Below are 24400 nucleotides of genomic sequence, written 5' to 3'. Positions count from 1 at the left end.
GGCCTCATGAGGAGATCTTCTTTCCAACCGAATCAATACAGGCTGTTAATTGAGGGTGAGACCATTCACTACTTCACTTTACCTGACCCTCAGGTGACTTGTGTTATTGATCAGGCCAACTGGGCCTACGCCATAGAAGGGAAGGGAGAGATAGTAGACGCGCCAAAGATTGCACCAATCAGAATCAAAGTCTGTACCAATAATCCGAATCTCCAGACTCCGATCATGCAGTCCGAATTGGTTAAGCTTCACATGGAGATAGTCGAGCTTCGTCAGGAGCTTGCTGACGTTGCCTTGCAGATCGAAGTATCAGTTGCCTCACACGACACCGAGACTGATATGCTGCATGATGAGATCGCCGATCTCCGACGCCAGATCACAGAGCTTCGAGGCTACGAAGTCGAGGAGACTCCACTATACCCTGAGCATTGATGCCATCATGAACCAAGAAATACCATTTGAATTTCCCTATTTTCCCGTTATTTACTATTCATGCTTATTTTTATTGTTTCCTTTGACATTATGCTTGTTTTAACTTTCCTAAGATCTCCGGACTCGTGAATTATATATATATATATATATATATATATATATATATATATATATATATATATATATATATATATATATATATATATATATATATATATATATATATATATATATATATATATATATATATATATATATATATATATATATATATGCATTATAATTATTATGTTTTTATGTCCATTTTGTTTTATTTTGTTTTATTTTACTTTAATATTTTATTTTGTTTTATTTTGTTTTGTTTTATTTTATTTTGTTTTACTTTATTTTGTTTTATTTTATTTCGTTTTCTTTTGTTTTATCAAGCTTAAATAAAAAAAACAGCATTTATGGATACCTATATGCACCCCCCCCCCCCCCTTTACAAAAAATGAAGACAAAAGGACAAAAGCCCAAGTAGCAAACACCAAGTCGGCCCAAACCAAATCCGAAGACATGGCAGGCGTCATAGGCTTCATGGCGGGCGCCATGACGTAACGGGAAGATTCCCTTTTTTCACCATTTATACCTTCTTCAACCTCTCCAAACCCATTTTCTTCTTCTCCCAACTCCACCAAAGTTCATAAAAAATTCTCAAGCTTCTCATTTTCACTACAAGCCATTACAATTTTCCCAACTTCACTTCTCCATTTCTCCACCAAAAATCCATTAAACTCCATTTTTTCATTTCTTTTCTATAAATTCTCATTTTTCTCTATAATCACCATTAATGACTGGAATGGAGTTTAACGACATCATTCTTCCTGGAGGAAAGCCCGGTGAGCGACAAAACAAGATTTTGCAAAGATTGCAAACTCGGGAGATCCTCGCTACTAGGTATGTTGACGAAGATTGTTTGTACACTCTAGGCACATACCATAGTGTTTTCCACATGCTAGATAATTTAGGACTACACGATCTTTTTGCTAGTAAAGCACCCACTTACAATAGGCTCACTAGAGAATTTTTTAGTTCCCTAATTTACAATGTTTACCCCGACACTGCTAGCACGGTAGGTACTGTCTATTTTAGAATGTTTAATGTAGAATACGAGTACACCACCGATGCTTTAGTGGGTTTGCTCGGAATGCCTTATGGTGATGGTGCTATTTGTGAGACGCCCTTGGATACTGAATGGGCACTCGAGGCATTTACTTTTTGGAATATATTATCTAATGTGAATGTCACTTTCTTTGAAGGAATCTTAGCTTCTAATATCCATAACCCGATCATACGTATCTTTCGATACCTCTTGGCATGTACTATATTTGGCCGGGAAAATTCTAACAAAGTAAATGCCCGAGAATTACTGTTTTTACAGGGTTACCTCACTAATCGCAGGATTAATCATGTCCCTTTCATGTTGGCCCATATGTCTGCCATCCTTAAAAAAGGAGGAACCATCTCTTTCGGTGGTTTGATTACCTCCATTGCTAGAGCGTTGAATCTACACGCTGAGTTAGCCACCTTGGAACCACTCCCTCACCGCACCATTAACTTAAAGTTTTTGAAAGATATGAAATTATGCAAGGTGCGGCCAAAAGGTGGTTTCTACCTCATGATACATGGTGCAACTGTACCAAGTGTTGTCCTACCTTGCTCTCAGTGCACGGATGTGCGACATGCGAGGAACTGGACATACGATCTTGATGCTTCACCCTTTACCGGTCCTTTGCCACCTAACGTTCCTATGGACGATGGGCAAGGGACCAACGATGAGTACGACTGGCGCGACCAATCATCGGCTCATGATATTCCTGTTGCATCACCTGCACACACCGCACCTTCTTCCTCTAACCCTTTTGCAGGTACCACTCCCGATTTCTACATCACCGAGGAGATGTGGCGCGATCACCTAGCTCGTGAGGAACGATGTGACACCCTCATGAATACCATAAACCAACAACTGTCACATAATATGAGTTTTGTGGTAGCTTCCCAGCAGCATAGTGAGCGAGCACATCGGACTGTCACTGAGTCCTAGCTTGCGGTCACTAATGAGCAGGAACGCTAACGACAGGCTAATGATCGTCACTTCGCTCTCATCGAGGCCACCCAAAGATCTCTCCTAGGTTGCTCTCAGCAACTGCAGGAGGGACTTAGTACTCGAACCAGACGTCGTCGACCCAAGCATCCTGACCAGGGCGGTGACGATACCGGTGCTCACCCCTAGTTCTCTCTCTCTCTCTCTCTCTCTCTCTCTCTCTCTCTCTCTCTCTCTCTCTCTCTCTTCCAGGTTACTCCTACCCTATCTCATATCGAAACATTGAGGATAATGCTCGGTTTAAGTTTGGGAGGAGATTTTGTCGCTTTTCATCTTTCCTTTATTTTTATTGTTTTTTATCGATTTCCTTTACTTTTATCGCTTTTTACCGTTTTCTTTTATTTTTAGTATGTTTTGTTTATTTTAGTTGTTTGTTTTTCCTTTCAATAAAATAACATATGTCCGACGAGTCATCTGTGTAGTGTATCCGTATTTCTCCCATTTCTTTAACCTTACCAAAAAAAAATTTTGTTGAGCAAAGAAAACAGTACATCTTGGACATTCAGGCTATAAGACAAGTTTATGACTTGATGTAAAAGACTTGGGAAAACTTTTTTTAAAAATCGGTATTGTCTTAGCACCTTAGGCTTCATGATTATAAGAGTCGATCCCGATACCCCATATGTTGTAGTCCCAGTTTTTGTTCCAAATAAGTCCTTAAGTAGTTTATCCTAGCAGTTAGGGCTGGAAATGAACCAAACCAACTCGAAAATAATTCGAGACTCGATTCAATAATTAATTCGTTGGACTTGGTTCATGAACCAAATGAGTCGAACTTGAGCTCAAAACTAAGTTCGTAAAATAAATGAGCTGAACTTGAGCTATGTATAGTTCGACTCGTTAGGTTCATGAGTCGACTCGGTTATATATATATATATATATATATATATATATATATATATATATATATATATATATATATATATATATATATATATATATATATATATATATATATATATATATATATATATATATATATATATATATATATATATATATATATATATATATATATATATATAATAATTTTGAATCATATATCTCAATAGTATCATTTAAAATAAATAATGTATAGATTTTAACCTTTTAACTTATCAAATTAAATATTTTAAAAAAAACTTGTGACATTTTTTTATACAAAGTAAAATACTTCTAACTCAAAAAAAAATATAATGCACCGTGACTTTTAATTTTAAAGTGTTATTTTAAACTACTTCTAAATTTGTTTTTTTAATATTTTCCCTTTAAAAAGAATAATTTAAAATGTCAAATATAATAAAAAAATTTAAACTTTAAAAAATGACTTTTTAGTCCGTGAAGTAAACAAACTGAACCTAACGAACTGAACCTAACGGGTTGAACCGAGTTGTTTAAGAACTTAAAACGAGTCGAGTTCGAGCTTAAAAAAAAGTTCGTGTAGAACTCGAGTCGAGTTTCGAGCTAAACCAATTCTTATCGAGTCGAGTCGAGCTGGCGACGAGTTCGACTCGACTCGACTCATTTCCAGCCTTACTAGCAGTCAACTCCGGCTTAAGCATGCTCTATATAGGGGACCAATGAAAATAAGTGAATGATCACAAAAATTCCTGCTTTGTTCTCAAATCGCATGAAAATTCGGGCTAGGTGACTCTCACACGATCATTTAACCCAGCAAAATAAAAACAATAGCGGAACATGGAGAAGAAAAATAAAAAAATAATAAGCCTATTTGTTTGTTGGTTCAGAGGTATCTGATGCTGAATTGGTAGGGTGGATTACGATCCAATCCCCCACAACTGCAAATTGGGTTAAATAAAGGGGTTACACCAACTTATGTACCGGAGCCCCATGCTTAGAAAAATAAAAAATAAGCCTATTTGCTTGTTGGTTCAGAGGTATCTGGTGCTGAACTTGGTAGGGTGGATTACGATCCAATCCCTCACGACTGCAAATTGGGTTGAATAAAAGGGTTACACCAACTTATGTACCAGAGCCCCATGCTTAAGATCATAATCACTAACCGGTCACTTTACTATGAGTATGTACGGATAACAGGCTTACTGTGATTGCACCTGAATGAAAAGGACTTTAAGAAAACAAAAAGAAGGTTTAGGTATGGTGGGGTAATGTGGATTGATTTGTATAGGAACAAAGCCTACGACCGCAATTGCGGGAAGTGTCACTACAATACCCTTAGTTGGATTCGTTAGTACCTATCGATACATTCCTTGAATGAACTCGTAAGTCTTTTTGCCTCGAATTAACTCTAGTTGATACTGATTTTCTTGCATAAATTATAAAGAGTTTTGCTTGAGGACAAGCAAAGGTTTAAGTGTGGGAGGATTTGATCACACTGAATTACACCGTGTTTTTGACTCGGATTTCACATGTTTATTAGAACTTTATTGTCATTTTATTTGTATTATGCTCTCTTTTCTCTTGTTTTCAGATATTTAGCACTTTCAGACTCTTTTGGAAGAAACGAAGCAAAAAGACCTAAAATTAGGATTTTTCGGCGAAATTACACACATGGCGGCCGCTATAGGGGAAGCCATGACTCATCATCCCTCAACTAGGAGGTAACCGCCACGTTCCCATGATCCACCCCATTTACACACATGGAGGGCGCCATGAAGGGATGGCGGGCACCACCTTTGGAAGTCACGTTCCCACTAAGGGGAAGTTGGAGGGCACCATGGTCTTTGTAAGCTGCTGAAATCCTCTATAAGTAGTTTGTTCCATTTCGTTTTCTAATCATCCAACTTAGTTTTACAACACTAAGCATATATTTATCATTTGTAATAGCGATAATCCGTCAGATCGGGGGGTTATCGCACCTTTGTGAGATTGAGTTAGGTCACTTCGAGTTGTTGTCGTCTTTAGCTTCAGGAGTCGGAGGTTTATATTTGTACCAGAATCGAAGCCTCCATTTGGAGCAAGTTCTTATTTATCGCTTTATTTATTTATTTATTTCCCGCATCGCTTTTATTTTATTTATTTTCTGTCTACACTTTTACTTTATTTATTTTCCTGCACTCGCTTTTACTTTATTTATTTTCCGCACTCGCTTTACTTTATTTATTTTCCGCACTCGCTTTACTTTATTTATTTTCCGCACTCGCTTTACTTTATTTATTTTCCCGCACTCGCTTTACTTTATTTATTTTCCGCACTCGCTTTACTTTATTTATTTTACGCACTTTACTCGCTCTCTACGCCTCACATTCTAAAACAAACTTTTCATCATGATTAACACTGTTGTGTTTGTTTGTGTTATCATGTCTGGCTAAATCTTTTAAAGGTTAAAATGTAAGGATCGCGGTTAAAGTAATGTTTCACATATTGAATATGTAGAAATACTTTAAAGGCTGTTTTGATTTTTAACTTGAGTTTTCTAAAACAAACGTGGTTAGTTTTAATTATTCGAGGAGTGCGAAAGCACCCTGGCTTAGTAACTAGGAATTTTTATCACTTTAAGGAAAAACTATTTTAGAAACTGTTTTTGGACCCGTTGATAGATTTAAAATCAGGAAACTCCTTGGGTAAACTTTCCAAATCAAAATCACTTTTCAACTAAGTTTACGAGTCTCATTTCTTAAAAATAGGTTTACTACTTTAGCGTTCTGCGCACCTTTTGTAAGTGACAATAAAAAGCCTTAATTTAAGGGTAAACTCGGTTCTGAATACGCGAAAATGGCAATTCCTGTTAAATGGATTCTTTTCAAGAGTAGAAAATATTGTCTCATAAGTAGTTCTATTTAGACAATCGAAACATCACTTAACTGACGTGAGATACATTCAACCTGTCTTTACCTACATTTATTATTTACCATTATTTTGCAAATCCAATATCTCTTTTATACCGTCTTAGATAAACACCATAACGATAGTAATCGAAAGATTGACGATTGGTCTTTGTGGGATCAATATTCTTTTATATTACTTTGACGTGATTCGTGCACTTGCGAATCACACACGATCAATTACACATGAATGTTATCCTTAGCATGTTATGCATCAATTAATTATATTAATGTATTTCTCACCCCCTTTTTTTGCTTGTTGTATATGTACTCCTTTGGAGTATAGATTATTAGGTACTTAAGTAGTTGACGGTGCATAATATGTTGCTATCGGCCGGGTCTTCTGGTGGAGTCACTCTGATACGTAACACCGAGGATGTTTTATCTATGGTGCTATTTTATCTATGTGTTTTTCATGTTATGTGTGTTTAAATAATAATGATTGTTGGTTGAAACTAGCATTGTTTGGATGTTTGGGTGAGGCTTTGGATGCTGAACAAAATTTGTTTTTAATTCCGTTGTAACAATGTGATTTATATGAATTGAAGTAAAGGTTTAAACTTCAAGTTATGTGGATGTGACATCCTACTCGATTTATTTATTTATATTTTATTTATTTATTTGAATCCGGAAGTAGGGTGTTACAAAGTGGTATCAGAGTCTGGTTGGTCTGTCCGGTCAGGTGTATAGTGTCTTATAAGTTTTTAGTATGTGAATAGTGTGTGAACACTATTGATATAAGTTTATTCTAACCATATTTTTGATATGTTTAAAATGTGTCTGGAAGGAATGGTGGTGCTATTGCTTCCGCCTTGGAAGCAGTGACTAAAGTTGTGCAGAACAACCAATTGGGAGGAAATGATGAGTTCCACAACTTGGAAAAGTTTCAGAGGAACAACCCGCATACCTTCAAAGGAAGGTATGATCCAGAGGGAGCACATGCATGACTTATATACATTGAGAAGTTTTTCCAGGGTAATGACGTGTACTGAGGCACATAAAGTGCAGTTCGATACACATATGCTAACTGAGGGAGTTGATGAAAAGTGGAGTAACACACGCTAGAGATTGGAAGTTGTGGGTACCACATGCATTGGGTCGAGTTATGGAGTCTCATTGCATTTTCATTATATCGTGTGGTGTTTAATTATGGTGAGAATGTGGATTATGAATGATTGTGGTGCGTCACGCGTGAATATTATCCTTATCATGCTATGCATCGATTAATTGTATTAATGTAGTTCTCACCCTTTTTTGTTGTTGTGTCTGTACTCCTTTGGAGTATAGAAAATCAGATACCTGAGTAGTTGACGGTGCACGATATGTTGCTATCGATCAGGTCTTCTAGTTGAGCCGCTCTGATACGTAACACTAAGGCTATTTTGTCCATGGGGCTGTTTTACCTATGTGTTTTTCATGTTACATATATTTAAATAATAAGGATTGCTGTTTTAAACGACTATTGTTTGGATGTTTGAGTGAGGCTTTGGATGCTGAACAAAAAATATTTTAAATTCCGCTGTAACAATGTGATTTATATGAGTTGAAGTAAACTTTTAAACTTCAAATTATGTGGATGTGACATCCTACTTGATTTAATTATTTATATTTTATTTATTTATTTGAATCACGAAGTAGGGTGTTACAAAGTGGTATCAGAGTCTAGTTGGTCCGTCAGACCATGTGAATAGTGTCTTATAAGTTTTTAGTATGTGAATAGTGTGTGAACAGTATTGATATAAGTTTCTTCTAACCATGTTATTGATATGTTTAGAATATGGTTGGAAGGAATGATGATGCTATTGCTGTCGCCTTGGAAGCAGTGACTCAAGCTGTGCAGAACAACCACACAATCAGATTTTTCAAAATATTTTGTAGTTTTCCAAATTTTTCGAAAAATCTAGTAGTGTGAATTTTCTTGCCTGTCTAATATGAACTACTGACATTTCTCAAAAATCCAAAAAATTACCAAAGGTTTTGAAAAATCCAGTATGTTTTCAAACATTTATCAGAAACTAATGCGTTTTTATTAGAAATTGAATTAGTGTATAAACCTCAATAAATATCATCCTTATAACTCAATTTGGTAAAATCATATATTGAATCAAAGGAAACAATTAGTTATATGCATTGTTCATCCATAACAAAAGAGGATAGTTATGGAAGTTATGAATCGAAGGTGTACTCAAGTTATCACCTTGGTCATGCTTATATCTAGTGAAATTAGTGGCAATGATGGTTTTAAAACGTTTTTTCCCATTGAATCAAAAAGTATTATTATTTTTCTAATTCATATTACTTTAAGTATCTTCAAGTTTTCTCAACTTTTTAAATTTACGAGCAAGTTCAATGCATACAGACATTTCACTACATATTGGATGCGACTCTTCACTGATGTTTGGGTCAACAATATTCATATTCCTTTCTTCAATTTAAGAAACAAAGATTCGTCCTCTTATAATCATATAATTCTCCAACTATAGCAAAAGAGTTTGGAATTTTCGATAAACTACCACACTTTTCAAAATTTCTGATAAATTATAACACTTTCCAAAATTTCTAATAAATTACACCATTTTTCATAAAAACAAATAAAAAATTTGTACTGAAAATTTAAAATAAACTATCAAAAATTTAATCTTTTACCAGAAATTTTGAATGAACAACAGAAAATTCTGTTAATATTTTTAACTCAAATTTATCCTAAATAATTTAAAAGTATAAAAATATGTGAAGATAATAGATTTAATTGTTAGGGTGACAAATTAAATGCTTCCAAAATTATTATTTTCAAAAGTGGGTTTAGGGTCCCATTCCTAGATAGATAGATAAAGATAAACGGTAAAAGTATAATATGATATATTTATTTATATGATATAAGAATAATAGTAATGATAATTTAAAAAGGGAATAAAATTCTGTTTAAATAATAAATAAAAATACAAAGGTAGGACAAATTGGGTATTTTAGAAAATACCATAGGCGTGAAAGTAATTTCCCAAGGAAGAAACCCTAGTCTATTAATATCATGAGCGCACCCGAATTTCAATCCCTCTTCACTCTCAGATCGCTCCGAATCTCATTCTCACACCAATAAATCTGTAACCAGGAGCGATCAGAGAAAGAATTTTCAATCATGTTGGTTTACCAGGATCTCCTTACAGGTAACTACTCTCAGATCCATGATTATTTTCTTAAATTTCCGTTTTTTTCTTTCTATTATTCTCTTATAGATCTATATGAATTACGCATGCGATTATGACAGTTGTATTGAAATTTTGATGGGAATCTTTGGATCTGTAGTTTTTTGCTTTGATTTTGTGATTTGTTTGAATTTCAATTGATTCAATTGTGTTGCACTGAGATGCATATTCTGATTATTCGTGTTTGTTATTAAAAGCTAGAGTTTCTGTAAAAACAAATAAAGCCAGATTTTTTCATTGTTATAAAGATAAATTAATCTCAATCTGCTATGCTTTTGTACTCAAGAAGTGAGAATTTTTCTGCGTGTAGCATCTTTTTGCTTAGGGTTATGTGTCGTCTGTGCCCCGTTCTATTGGTTATTGTTTCTTCTATTTTGTTTTATATTTTTCTATATATTTTGTTTTAAATCAATGGTCCTGAATTGCTTCAGCTCTAATAGAAGGGTTTTTAGTAGCATGCTTTTGTTTGAAATATGTAATAGTTCAACGCTTTTGTCATGTTTTGTAGGTGATGAGCTTTTGTCAGACTCTTATCCATACAAGGAAATTGAGAATGGAATGTTGTGGGAAGTTGAGGGGAAGGTCAGTTAATATTGTCCCAATCATTTCATGTGCAATTATTAAAACATGTTTTTGTGAATTTTCTTATACTTTCAAAGGGAATTGTAGTTGAATATTGGTCAATTATTTAGGTTTAAATATGCAATTATCAAAACATGTTTTTTGTGAAATTGTTTTGTTACGCTTGAGGATGAAAGTTAAAAATTATTTCCTCTTGGTGTGCAGTGGGTTGTCAAGGGAGCAGTTGATGTGAACATCGGTGCAAACCCTTCTGCCGAAGGTGGAGAAGATGAGGGTGTTGATGACACTGCTGTTAAGGTGGTTGACATTGTTGATGTATTCAGACTTCAGGTTAGGGCAACCATGAATATCTCTTTATCTTGGAGAATACATTTTTTAAAGCTAATTTTTGAGCTCTTATCTTATAGCTTGATTTCAGAGCATAATTATTTTGTGTGTGAACTTTTGTAGGAACAACCTCCTTTTGACAAGAAGCAGTTTCTTGGCTTTGTTAAGAAGTATATTAAGTTGTTGACTCCCAAACTAGAAGCAGAGAAACAAGAGCACTTCAAAAAGAATATTGAGGGAGCAACCAAATACCTCCTTGGCAAGCTCAAGGACCTTCAGTTGTAAGTGACTCGCTATTATGTACATTCAAGAAGTATTCAATGTTTTTTATATAGTTTCCTTGTTTGTTGCATAATATTTGTTAATTTTGAGGCTGGAATATGGTTTTCTTGCATTTATCATCATCAAATAGACAATTTTTATTTTATTTTAAAAACTCTTTCCTTTTCATCTGGCTTTCTCTTTAGAGTGGATACACTTAATTTGAGTAATTTTAATTAATATGCTACTATTTCTTATGGTCAAACATTAAATTGTTAAGTAATAGATGTTTTGTTTTAGTGTATAATGTTACATTTTTGTGCAGCTTTGTTGGTGAGAGCATGCATGATGATGGTAGCTTGGTCTTTGCCTACTACAAGGATGGTGCTGCTGACCCAACTTTTCTCTATTTTTCTTTTGCTTTGAAGGAGATCAAGTGCTAAGTGTTTTATTGCACTTGGTTTTCTACCTCTCCCAATTTATTATGTTTTTGTTGTTCTAAGTTATTTTGAGAGTTGGAGTTAAGACTAATTTGGTATTTTTGATAAAGATGTGATGGTTTTGCACTTAGTTATCATTCCCATTTAATTTAATCAGGTTGGTTATATTTCTTTAACATTTGATTTTAAGTGTTTAAAAAAACATGCCACATGATTTCTGTGTTTCAAAATTTATTTGGTTTGTTGTAGAATCTTAATTTGTTAGTGTGCTTAAGTAGTTATGTTTATGCTGGAAACTTCATGTTTGCCGATAATTTAACACCCCGTCAGTAATGTAATACATTTTTTAAAATAATCTATTGTCTGTCCTTGTCTAATAAATTTACTAATAGATAAAACTTAAGCCCTTACAAGTTTCACATATTCTCCTAAGCAGTTCCTTGTCATATATTCTTTCATGATCAGAGTAGTGTTCTATGACATTATACAGTACCGGAGCATAGTTGTTGCGTATGTTCTCAAATTATGCTGAAGCTTTAGAAGCCTTTTGATACTTGACAAGGATCCGTTAGGTTAGTGTTCATGCCTTGATTAAAACTGAATCCTGACAAGTTTTCTAGGAAATAGGTAAACCTGATATCAAATTCTTTCATGACTAGAATGGGAAAAAGATTGGACCCTTTCGATTCTGGATCTTTACTGGTACTGGAAGGGGGTAAAATAGCCTCAACTTCACCTAGTGATAATTCCCTTCCCTTTTCCTTAAGAATTACACACCTACACCGAACATTATATAATAAATATCTACTCATCATTTTTTAATGATTTTTTGTTTGTGCAACACTAAAATAATTGTACATATACGGTGAAATTTAAATATGCCGAAGTAAAATGCTGTAAAAATAGCATAACTCTTTCCTTAATTTGTTTATAAATAACATGATTCTATCCCTAATCTCATATCAACGGTGGCATAAACGGTTTTTTTTATCCAAATAACCCACTTTTTAAAGAAAATTTCCAAAATACCTCAAGTTTTAATTTTTTTTCCAAAATACCCCATTTTTAGGAGGAGTCTCCAATTGAATTGGCGGTTTCTCTTAAAACTTGAATGGAGGCGCCAATTGGATTGACTAGGGCAGGTGCCCTAGCCAATCCAATTGGTGCCTATGTGTAGGTTTTAAGAGGAGTCGCTAATTCAATTGGAGATTCCTTCTAAAAGCCTCAAATGACAAAACCTTCAACATAAAAGTTGTAGATCTTTTCAAGACAATAAATTTGGATTTAAATTTTGCATCATTTGAATTTTTGATGAGAAAGTTATGGGCACTTGAAGTTGGACTTTTTCACATTTCAATGTACTTGAAGTTCCAAAGTGACCTATAATGTTTTCTATTATCACATGTGTTTCTTTTAGGATTATGAAAATTTTCTCAACATAACAAATGAAGTAGACATCTTAAACTTTCCAATGCATTTGATTCCATCTCAAAATCACGAAAAATGAGTGAGTTATGTTCTTGGGAAGTTGACCTAAAATTAGGGTTTCAGTCAAAATGACCTATAATGTTTTGAAATTGATGATGACCTTCAAAGCTTCAAATCAAATTTTTATGAACATGAAAGTTGTTCATATGGTCTTGTTCATATGGTCCTTAAGAACATTTTTGCTCTTGGGATCATCTTCATTTGACAAACACATCAAAAGTGGGGTCATCTTCAATTGGAGATTCCTCATAAAATACATTTTTTGTGTGTTTTATGGTATAAGTTAAAGATAAATTTGATATAATACGACTTGATATTAATAAAGTTTGGAGTTTACACAAAAGAAACCTAATGGTGATGATCGGGATCATCTAACCGACCTCCGGTGCCACATCCTCTAGCTACCCTAACCCTTGGTCCTAACTCACGTTGACGATTCTGCATCGGTGTTTGATCATCTGAGGGGTCAGGAGCGTCACTACCAACTACAAGAGAAGGTCCGTTGAGGTATTCAGACAACTCAGCATAGTCTTCAGTATGCAATGATGGTGTACCGCCGTAGCTGAGCTCATGACCCATGCCAGAGAAGTTGGGATGTGGTTGACTCATGGATGGGCGATCGAGACGGTTGAAGGGAGACATGGGTGTGAATGATGCGTCGAGGAAAGGTTGTTGGGGTGTTTGGTAGAGATAGGGTTGTGGGATGTTTTGGTTTTGTGATGTTTGGGCTTCTTGGCTACGGTAGGAGGAGAGGCGGTTGGTGTTTTAGCTAACGCGACTTTGGTAGGGTGATGGTGTGGGTGTGAAGCGACGTTGGGTCTCAGGTTGATGGTCAATTTGTTGGTGGTGGTATGGGGTATGCTCTTGGTATTGGGGTTGGGTGAATGACATGTTTTGGTTGTATGTTTGTGTGTTTGTAGAACGGAAAGTTTGACGGATAGGGGGTTGTGAGTAACCGGGCTGAGAATGTTGTTGGGGGTTAGATGTTGATCCTTCTTGTGTGTAACTTGCCTGGCTGGGTCGTAGAGGTACATATCTTCGGCGATGAATTGAAAACCAACCGATCTGTACCAAGCCATATAAGTAGGACTTGGTTTTACCTCATTTGGCATGACTGTGTCAGTTAAGACATGGTCATGACGGTGCTTCCACTTGCGACACTCTGATCTTGCGAAGTTTTGCCAAGGGTTGAAGTTCCATTGGTCGTTCACTTTACGCAGATGCCATTCTCCTAGGCTAGCTGTGGGATCTGGGATATTCTGGACCATACCGAACTGCAGCTTCACACGATCGGTGTTGTGCATCTCCACAGTTGTGAATCGTATTATCGGTGTGCATGTTGTCCATACGGCTGCGTCTTCAGCGTTGACCTCATGGTCACGATCCAGATTAAGGTATGGACGCCAAATGAACTGAAATGTTAAAGAAGATAGGATTATAATTAATGTAGAAAAAGTTAACAAAATATAACGAAATAATTAAGTTATTTTGCTTACGTCTGTCGGTCGAAGGTGATCCAACAGGTTGCGATACTGAGTAATATAGTGTCTCGGACATCTGTTGTAACTCATACCATGTGCCGACCATCTACACCAAAAAGTTAAAAAAAAATAGTTTGAGGTAATAAACTTTAAGGAACTAAGTAAAGATATAGCAATTTAAACAACTTACTTTTGTGCATATGGAAAAGTGAAAGGGTTGTTATTAACCGGTGCTAGAGACGATAGTCTTGACCAACCCCATGCTTGTAGCAAAACAGCACATCCAGAAAATGTAGATGTGTCTTTGTGGGAGTTTTTGCACAACGAGCTATAGAGATAGGCTAGACAAGCAGATCCCCAACTGTAACTTCCTATTCTATCTACATGTCTAAGTAGAGGTAAGTACATAATATGCATGCTAGAACCACTACCTTCGGGAAATAAAAAGGATCCTATTAACAACATAATGTTACACCTAGTTTTTATTATTCGAGCATCTTCGATAGAATGCTCATCTAAGTATAAACTATTATAATATGACTTTAGGCGTGAGAGTAGTATACCTTGACCTCTAGCATTATCATCTAACAAATAAGTGTCTAAGAGCTCCATGCAAATTGAATTTGCATAGTTGGTCTTACCATTAACATCCTTGCCTTCAATTGGTAGTCCTAAAAGCATGTTGACGTCTTCTAACGCCACGGTACACTCACCGGTTGGGAATCAAAATGTGTGTGTCTCTGGCCTCCATCTTTCACATAAGGCTAGAATGAACTTGTTATCTATAAACCAAGACATAATCTTGCTAATATGACCAAAACCGGCGACTTCAACATAAGGTTGAATCATCGGGTCCATCTGGACATATTCGTGGACCCGAGTTCGAAACCTTGATACATCCTATAAAAGAAAGAATAAAACACTTGACTAAGTTGGTATGTCAAAATAAAATGGGGTTGGTGAAGATGAAAGATAAAAAGTTAACAAAAGAAAAAACTTACATATGTTGCGATGTTTGCAACCGTTCCTCTATGTGCTTCGCCCATTGTGAGTAACGACATTTTGTTGGGGGGTTGGTGTGGATGAAACTAGAAGATGTTGTTGAAGATGAAATTGTAAAAGAAGTATTGTAGAGGAAGTAGTAAGAGTGATGGTGTGGAAGAAGTGTTGAAGGAGTGGATGTATTTATAGGTAAATGGATGAGAGCATGAAAATTTGTGCTTGCATGGTGTCTCCATATGAATTGGCGACCATGTACAAGCTTTACGAGGGGTCGCCATTCAAATTGGCGCCTCCATAGGGACATGCATGCAATGCTAGGTCTGAATGCTTGGTTTCGAGGTCTGAATGCATGGTGTCTCCACTTGAATTGGCGACCATGTACAAGGAATAAATGGAGGCGCCAATCCATTTGGAGTGTGTGTCTGCATGTCTGACACGTGGCTGTCTTGTCTCCTGCATGCTGAACAAGTCACTTGTTGATGGCTTGCATGGTTGACACATCATCTCTAACTATCTTATATGTTCGACACGTGGCTGTCTTGTCTCCTGCATGCTGAACAATCACTTCTTGATAGCTTGCATGGCTGACACATCATCTCAGACTATCTTGCATGACTGACACATCATCTCAGTCTAGCTTGCATGTCCGACACATCATCTCAGACTAACTTGCATGTCCAACACATCATCTCAGAACTAGCTAGCATGTGAGACACTGATACCATCTATTTAAGTGGCTTACTATCAACATCCAAGACACTTCACTCACATTCATCTGCAGTAAGAAAATAGTTTTCATCTGCACAATGTCATCTTCATCATTATACAGTGTCAACGTTCATTGCAACGGTGAAACATTCGAGTCTGAGCTACATGGTTTTTGTTTTCGAAACACTGATACCATTAGAATCACGATCAAGAGAAATGCAACCTTCTTGCATTTGAAAAAAAGAATGCAATCCTTTATAGGATCGGGTATTGTGTCAAAGATCACATATCAAAATCCAATATTTTTTTAGAATGGTCAATGCAAGTATTTCCCCCTTAAGGTACGAGACAATGAAGATGTTGAATACATGTTTGTTAGTCATGAACATTCAGGCTGCAACTGTATCGTGTTGTACATTACTCTTCAACCATGTATACCATCTCAACAGTCTCAACTAACCGATCTGGATGAAGCTGGTGAAGATGATGCACAATGGTCAGATGAACTCAACCCAAAAGCAGAAGCAGAAGTCGACGTTGTTGATGAAGAAGAAGAGGAGACCGAGATACAGGTTGATCACATGCTGAACAACGACGATGAAGATGATGATCAACCACCACCAATACCTCCTAGTCATGTCTACAATCCGCCTTAACATATGACAAATATGGATCTTCACGACGATGAAACATCCAACAATGTTTTCTATAATCCGTATCCGAGATCAGAAGGTGAATTAAAGGTGGGAGACATGTTTCGTACCAAAGAAGAATGTGTTCTGGCAATCAAAAAATTCCACATGAACAACTCTGCTGACTTTACAGTGAAATGCACTGATTCTAGAAGGTATGTTATCGAATGTCGTAACATGCTTTGTAAGTTTCGTTTGGCTGCGTCTTACAAGAAGAAAAACGAATCTTGGGAGATCGCTTCAATAGACCCACCGCACAGTTGCATTGCAACTAACGTTGAACAAGATCACCGTAAACTAGGCGCAACTTTGATATGTCAAGACATTCTGCCATTGGTAAATAAAGACCCATCAGTGAAGGTGAGTATAATTATATCCCATATCAGAACAACATATAATTATACTCCATCTTACAAGAAAGCCTGGATTGCGAGGACAAAGGCTGTTGAACAGGTTTTCGGCATCTGGGAGGATTCATTCAAGGAATTGCCACGGTTTTTATGGGCACTAAAAACATATGTCCCAGGAACTATGGAAATTATGGAGACATTGCCAGCAATGATGCCAGACGGAACCTGTGCTACAGGTAATAGAATATTTCACCGTCTCTTTTGGGCATTTGACCCGTGCATCAAAGGTTTCGCATTCTGCAAACCTATCATTCAAATTGATGGCACTTGGTTATACGGAAAATACAAGGGTACTTTGCTCATGGCGGTTGCACAAGACGGTAGCAACAATATCTTTCCCATTGCCTTTGCTCTTGTTGAAGGTGAAACGGCTGATGAATGGGGTTTCTTTCTTCGACATCTCAGAACGCATGTGGCTCCACAAGCCAATCTCTGTTTGATTTCTGATAGACATGCTGCCATTGAGAGTGCCTACAACAACCATGACAACGGATGACATGATCCTCCTTCTACACATGTCTACTGTATCAGACACATTGCATAAAACTTCATGCGTGCAATCAAAGATAAGAATCTTCGCAAGAAGGCGGTGAATGCTGGGTATGCTTTAACTCAACCGTCATTTCAATATTATCGTGATGAAATTAGACTGTCTAATAAAGACGCAGGGAGATGGATAAATAACATACCAGTAGAGCAGTGGACAAGGGCATTTGACGGTGGTTGTCGATGGGGCCACATGACAACAAACATTGTGGAATGCATGAACGGGGTTTTCAAAGGAATTCGAAATCTGCCGATAACCGCCTTGGTAAGATCAACCTATTATAGGTTGACTTCTATGTTCTCAACCAGAGGTGAAAGATGGAGTGCAGTGTTAAAATAATTATTATCTTTTTATTTATAATATATTTAATTATATATTTACATTTTTTTTTTCTGAATGGAAGAAATATTATTTAAGAAAAAATAAATAGTTATCAGTCGAATCACGATTAAATTTTCACACTTCAATAACAAATTTATCATTTTCAGACTTCAACAGAATTTTTATCATGCTAATGAAATACTACAACAAGTACCATTATAAATTTTCAATCACCACGTGACGGCTACACTTGGTGTTAACATGTAGTCAGGAAAGAACTTTAACATGAAGGATTAACCACCACCTTCATGGAAATGGGTAGTGGGTGAGAATGCCAGGCCCAATTCACCTTATGCAACCACCTTCAGTAGAAAAAAAAGAGAAGGTGATAAATAAGACGATCTATACAAAAAATAATCACATTCTACAACTCATTACAAAAATCCAGGACCATGGAAAAAGAAGATATAATCGCTTGAGGTGATAAAGGTGTTAGACAATGAGTTCACTTTGGCCAAGATTAGATGTACCACTTGATGACTCTAACAAGAGCAAGTCCTTGACTTCTGATGAGAAATGAGTAAAAGGTAGATGAATGTGCTTATATAGTAGCCATGGAAGAATTTGGTCAAAGTCTCACATACCTAGAGCTTATAGCTAACAAAAAACACCCTTGAAAGTTAAAGAGAAAGTTAATTGTGAAAATATAATAATATTAAAGAAGTTACTAGGGTTAGGCTGTCTCAAATTGGGATATTAAATGAAATATGATGAGGATTACCTATTATATATCCGACTTAGAGATAAATCTAACATCGTCATGACTGAAATAAAAGTTATGGGATTAACCTCTTGGGAATTCTAAAGCATAGAAGCCCAAATAAATGAGATGCAATGAGATGTATTCATTGAAGACACTAAGTGGGTTCCATTAGCTTAAGTTAAAGAAATTGAGGGTGTTATTTGAGAAGCCCACTAGAGAAATGGTCACACATTTGAAGTCATTCTTATCAAGGTTTTGTTCAATGGTAATATGTTGAGAATAGTTTTCATGGATGGGATCATTGTCTCAAATGTTATGCCATGTTTTACATTGAAGAAATTGAGAAAAAAATAGAGTAAATGCACTCGGAGGTATTTATTGTTGATGTGGTAGTGAGTCCAATGGAAGTAAGGTCTTGTTTCTTTATAGTAAATGGAAACCTTTCTAAGGCATGTAATAGATTGAGGTATTTATTCCTGATGTGGTAGTGTGACCAATGGAGGTAAGGTCTTCCTTCTTTTTAGAAGATGAAAACCTTTATGCCAAGTGATTTAAGGCATGCATTAGATCTAAACCAACTAATATGTGTCTTTAACAGTTTTTCAAAAGCTTCTTTTTGGATATGCAATGATGTTGAAACTGTGGAACCTGACGAGAACGTCTTCTAAATTGAGGTTAAGATGTTTGAGGCATTGTTCTACTCGTTTTATTCATTACCAGGAAACACATAGCCTTCCAGTTGCTTCATGTAAATTTCCTCATCGATATCTCCACTTAGGAATACTATTTTGATATCTATTTAACGAACTATAAGGTTATGCAAAGAAGCTAATGCAAATAATACTCTAATTGTCGTCGTCCTTGCTATCATATGTGTTGAGGTAATCAACACCCTCCTTTTGTCTAAAATCACTGGCTACTAATATAGCTTTGTAGGTGTTTAGTGTGCCATCACCATGATACTTTCTTCTAAAGACCCACTTACATCCAATGAGTGCTAGTTCAGGATCCAGTACATGGAAGTTCTTCAAAGCAATAAGGAGGAAGATCATCTTTTCTTTTCAGCGAGTGAAGTTTGTCCCATCAAAATGATCCAGCTTCACAAGGTCTTTGTTCATCACTTTGATGCTTGAAACAGAAGCCTCAGTTGCCATTATTTAATATATTAACGGAAATCCCGATTGTCATTATTTGATATATTATTAGACTGTTAGAAGTTATTTTTAAGTTAAATGGATCAAGGCTAGAATTGTGCATATAATCATTTTCATAATAGTATTTTAAGTACTCTCTATTTTATCTCAGAGACTACACGCAAGAATACTCATGATAATTTAATCTACTTTGAATTTGCACAAGACATATGAAAACTCAAATATATGGAAGAAAGAAATCTAAAATTTAAACAAGGAATATGAGAGTTCAAAGTAGTATATTTTTCTGGATCCGAAGCAGATTATTTATAGATTAAAAGATATTGTTTCACAAGATTGCGACCATTGATAAAACTCGTTATCTCATCAAGTGTTGCAACTTTTTACTAAGTATTGTCATCCTTGATAAAACATACCCTTTCACCAAGTATTGTAACTCTTTCTTAAATATTACAACTTTTTACTTACGAACAGTATAATATTCTTTATTTAATTGATCTTTTTATTAATTAATAATTACAATACCTTTTTAAAGCATCTTGATATATAGGGACACAATTAAATATTGCCTATCCCAAATAAGAGTATAGTCCCCTCTAATTATATTAAATATATTGATTTTAATAAAAACTGTTTTTAATCACTTTCTTTATATTTAGTTCCTTTGCAAAATATAACATTATTTTTAACTCAATATACTTAATTACTTATCATTTTTTATATTCTACTTCATTGACAATATTTTCCAATTCCGTCCTTTTATGGTGTAGGATAAACAAAATCAAAATAATTAAATGACTGATTTTAAATTTATTTTATTGCGGAGAATCTCTAATTTTTGTATCTAAATTTTGATATATGCGATTCCATAATTGTTTTTATGTAGTAAAGAATTTAAAAACGAAAATAAATATATTTTGTATGAAATATCGAGTTTGGTACTTAACATCAAAGTCCTGTTAATTATTTTTTAAAGTTTTATCAGGTAAGTTAACCACATATTAATAGTGGTAAAATAAATATGAATTTTACTTATTCATAGTGACAGATTTATTTAATTATTTTGCAGACATTAAAAAACGATTCTTCTTAACAATGAGATTAAAGACAAATATATGGTCAAAAGTGTGCTGTTGGTAATGGATGTTTGTTTAGAAATGATGCAAGATTTAATTTAATTAAAGAGAATAATAATAGTGATGATGTCTTTCATTCAAACTTGTTCCTACTTAATCGTTGGATTAAGCCACTCATACCATGCTTTAAGCAAAAGCAATGACTTTTTTGTTGAAAAGAAGTGAGCTGCAAGATATGACAGCCAATTAGACATGATTGAATTGAAGAGGATCTTTTTTTTCCAACTAATTTAATAGCTGAATTCTTTTATTAAATAGTTTAATCACTTGAATTTGCTTTTTAAAAAATAATTAAATGAAATATTACGGATTTAAATATGCATTCTTCTATTAGATCTGATATTCATGCATAACTATCAATTAAATTATCCGAAAATAACGGCACAAAGAAATAAAAAATAAATACTTCCCTTTGAAATTGTTGTGCATCACCCTATCTATCATTCATGGCCACAATTTAGTTCAAACAATTTTTTTTTTTAAAATGGAGATTTATTAAATTTTTTAAAATTATACTACAAGTTAAAGTAAATGATCCCTATAATTTTGTTAATTAAATATGAGATTTAGCCTTGGTTTTGTTTGTTAATCAAATCATGTTACTCTATCTATATTCTTTAGTAAATAAATTTGTTTCAAAATATAGTGTTTTAATTTTTTAATATAATTTATTTAATTATGTGTGTTACTCTTAAAATATTTTATTTTATTTTGTATTTCTGATGTTGGGAAATATTTTAATATTCAATCAAATAATTTAGTAAAATTATTAATTTTTTCATATTGTTTACACTTTATAATAAATATGAAAAATATTTTTTTTATAAAAAGATGATATTTATTTTGAAACGTGGAAGTATTAAATAATATTTTGTTAAATTAAATATTAACTTAAATGCAGTTTTGGTCTCTCTAAATTCATTTTAATAACTTTTTAATTTTTATTTAAAAAATTAATTTTATGATCCTTTAGTATCAAATTTCTTATAAGCATCGACATCAATATATTTTTCCTATAATTCAATAACCTGCTTAATTAATTTCTTATACTTTTCCTCTGTGTCTAAATACACGTCATCAATATCACCTAGAGACGTAGATCGTTCCAAATATTTTAAGCAAAGATGCTTTTAAATGCAAAAAGATAGTGATTAAGTGACATGATTTTTCTACAACTGTTATCATATATACAATATCAAACTTTGTCACCGTAATACACCTCTGCATAAGGAGTTACTTTTATGTTGTTTTAGTCATATACATATGCTCATGAAACTTATTGTATGGATTAGGTACTTCACCATAATACACTTTTGCAAAAGCTGTTTGATTTGTAGTTGCGGTTGTTTGGGAGTTTAGGAGACTCAAAAACATCAATGAGATCTCAACAAAAGTGTTAAATAAATGAAGTCTCTCTTATAAATTTAATATTTCACTCATTCATAAATAATGTAAAACTTTAATCACTCATACTTTCACACCACGTTCTCCCCCACAAATGTAAGTCTCTCATATCATCTATCTGGATTCAGTTTCCGCTCCCCCCACAAGCCGAACCAGACTCTGTATCACTATTGGGGAGTTCAAGAGCATCAATGAGACTAATGCTCCACGATCACAATAGAAAAACATTACATTTCAACCCAAAATCTTAAGGTGTTAGGTAAATAAGTTATCTCTCTTATAAATCCAACACTCCACCAATTCATAGACAATGTGAGACTTTAATCACTTACATTTGCATCCACATTCTCCCTCCAAAAAGAGAACAAAGAAAATCAAATACAAGTTTAAAATGCTTTTGATCGATGCATATTGGAATAAAAAACTTGAATCATATATATCTTTGACTCTCTCTTCCTTCACAAAATTAAATAATATGGAACTTAAAAGAATTTATATATATATATATATATATATATATATATATATATATATATATATATATATATATATATATATATATATATATATATATTCTTACACTCTATTCATTAAAAAAATTAAGCGAAATAGGATTTATTCATCATCCATATTTTCAACTAATTCTAATAATCTTCATATTTATTAAAAATAATATATAAGTTTGTCTTGTCTTCATTGACAATCGTACTCCAATATAAAGACTATACTCAGATACTCATTTGAAGCTACACTCCAAAAATTTTTATATTATTTTCATCGATAATCATATTCAATTATCTATAAATAGTATCAACGTATATATTTTCAATCAATATCAACAGTGACATGTACAATTTAAGTCCACATCGAAATTTCAATACCAAAGAATAGTGATTATATAAGACTTTCACATTATATTTGTTATAATATTGGTATTGGGTTACTGTACGTTAGGCCTAAATATATATTTTAGAGTTTGTAATATTTAATTTTTAAATAAATATTTGTATAAAAATTAATTAAAATAATTAAAATCATTTATTTATTAAACAGAAAAAATTAAGAAAATAAATTAATAATTTTTAAAGACATAATTAATCATCAAGTCTCTTAACTTAATTTAATATTTTACTTTAATCCCTTAAATAAAAAATGTTATAAGTTAGTTCCTTAATTTCACTTCGGTTATCCTATTTAGTCTCTTCCATCAATTTTTGACAAAAAAACCTTAAATTCTGGTGATGCTAAAATTTGTATCTATAACATTGTTATCACGTCACGTCACAAGAACTTAATATTTTTTATCTAAAAATTATCAAAAATACCAAATAAAATAATAGAATGGAAATTAAAGGACTAACTTATAATATTTTTTATTTAAAGGACTAAAAAATAATATTAAATTAAATAAAATGATTAAAATATATATTAAATTAGGTGAATACAAGATATAAATAAATGTAGACATTTTAAAATTTGGTGACAACTATTAGCTATTTGTATTCTAAAAGTATAGTAGTGGATAATTCCATTTCTTTAAAGAAATTGAAAGGATCTCTACCCAGTTTAATTACATGTAGTGTATAACAATTTCCTAATTATAAGATCTTTTTTGGAGAATTTGTTTTTTATTACATGTATAAGAATCTCTATAAAAATAATCTTTATAACTCTTTATAAATATATTTCTTATTAATCCTACAAATTTGTCTTGGCCAAGCCCTACATGCAGGAAAACAGTTCATTTAAGTCTTAGTATGATAGGCGGTACATTTTTTTTAATGCATTATATATATGTCACAAACACATTAAACACACATATTTCATTTTTATATGTTTAAAACTTTATTCTCATATTTCATTTTTATATGTTTAAAATTTTATTCTTTCAGATTTCAGAAATGCATCTCAAGACGCACCTCAAACATACATATTTCATTCGTTTTGAGTCATGTACCAATTTTATAATTAAATTTATTCTGAAAATGAATTTTTGAATTTTTTTCGAAAATGCATTTCCTAAACCTGTTGAACAAAAAAAAAACATAAACTTATGTCTAAGCTTACTCAATTTCGACGCAAAATTCACAAAACTAAAACCTCTATGATTAGATTTTTTGA

At 33.8% G+C, this 24400-nt stretch overlaps 1 protein-coding gene across 1 annotated transcript; it reads left to right on the top strand.

Moving 5' to 3' along the window:
* Positions 1-9344: 9344 nt before the first annotated feature.
* On the top strand, positions 9345-11525 carry LOC127138736 (translationally-controlled tumor protein homolog). Its single transcript, NM_001427753.1, has 5 exons — positions 9345-9524; positions 10072-10145; positions 10350-10475; positions 10596-10753; positions 11059-11525. The coding sequence occupies exons 1-5, from the start codon at positions 9497-9499 to the stop codon at positions 11174-11176; spliced, it is 504 nt and encodes a 167-aa protein (NP_001414682.1). The 5' UTR covers positions 9345-9496; the 3' UTR covers positions 11177-11525.
* The last annotated feature ends 12875 nt before the right edge of the window (positions 11526-24400 follow it).

This window comes from Lathyrus oleraceus, chromosome 1 (genome assembly GCF_024323335.1).
Source record: "Lathyrus oleraceus cultivar Zhongwan6 chromosome 1, CAAS_Psat_ZW6_1.0, whole genome shotgun sequence".
Lineage (NCBI taxonomy): Eukaryota > Viridiplantae > Streptophyta > Magnoliopsida > Fabales > Fabaceae > Lathyrus > Lathyrus oleraceus.
The sequence above is the reverse complement of the archived record's forward strand: the minus strand, read 5'-3'. Positions and strand labels throughout refer to the sequence as shown.

Coding starts and splice junctions, on each gene's coding strand:
- LOC127138736 (NM_001427753.1), top strand. CDS start 9,497: ATGTTGGTTTACCAGGATCTCCTTACAG. Junction 9,525..10,071: donor TTACCAGGATCTCCTTACAG/GTAACTACTCTC, acceptor CATGTTTTGTAG/GTGATGAGCTTTTGTCAGAC. Junction 10,754..11,058: donor AAGCTCAAGGACCTTCAGTT/GTAAGTGACTCG, acceptor ATTTTTGTGCAG/CTTTGTTGGTGAGAGCATGC.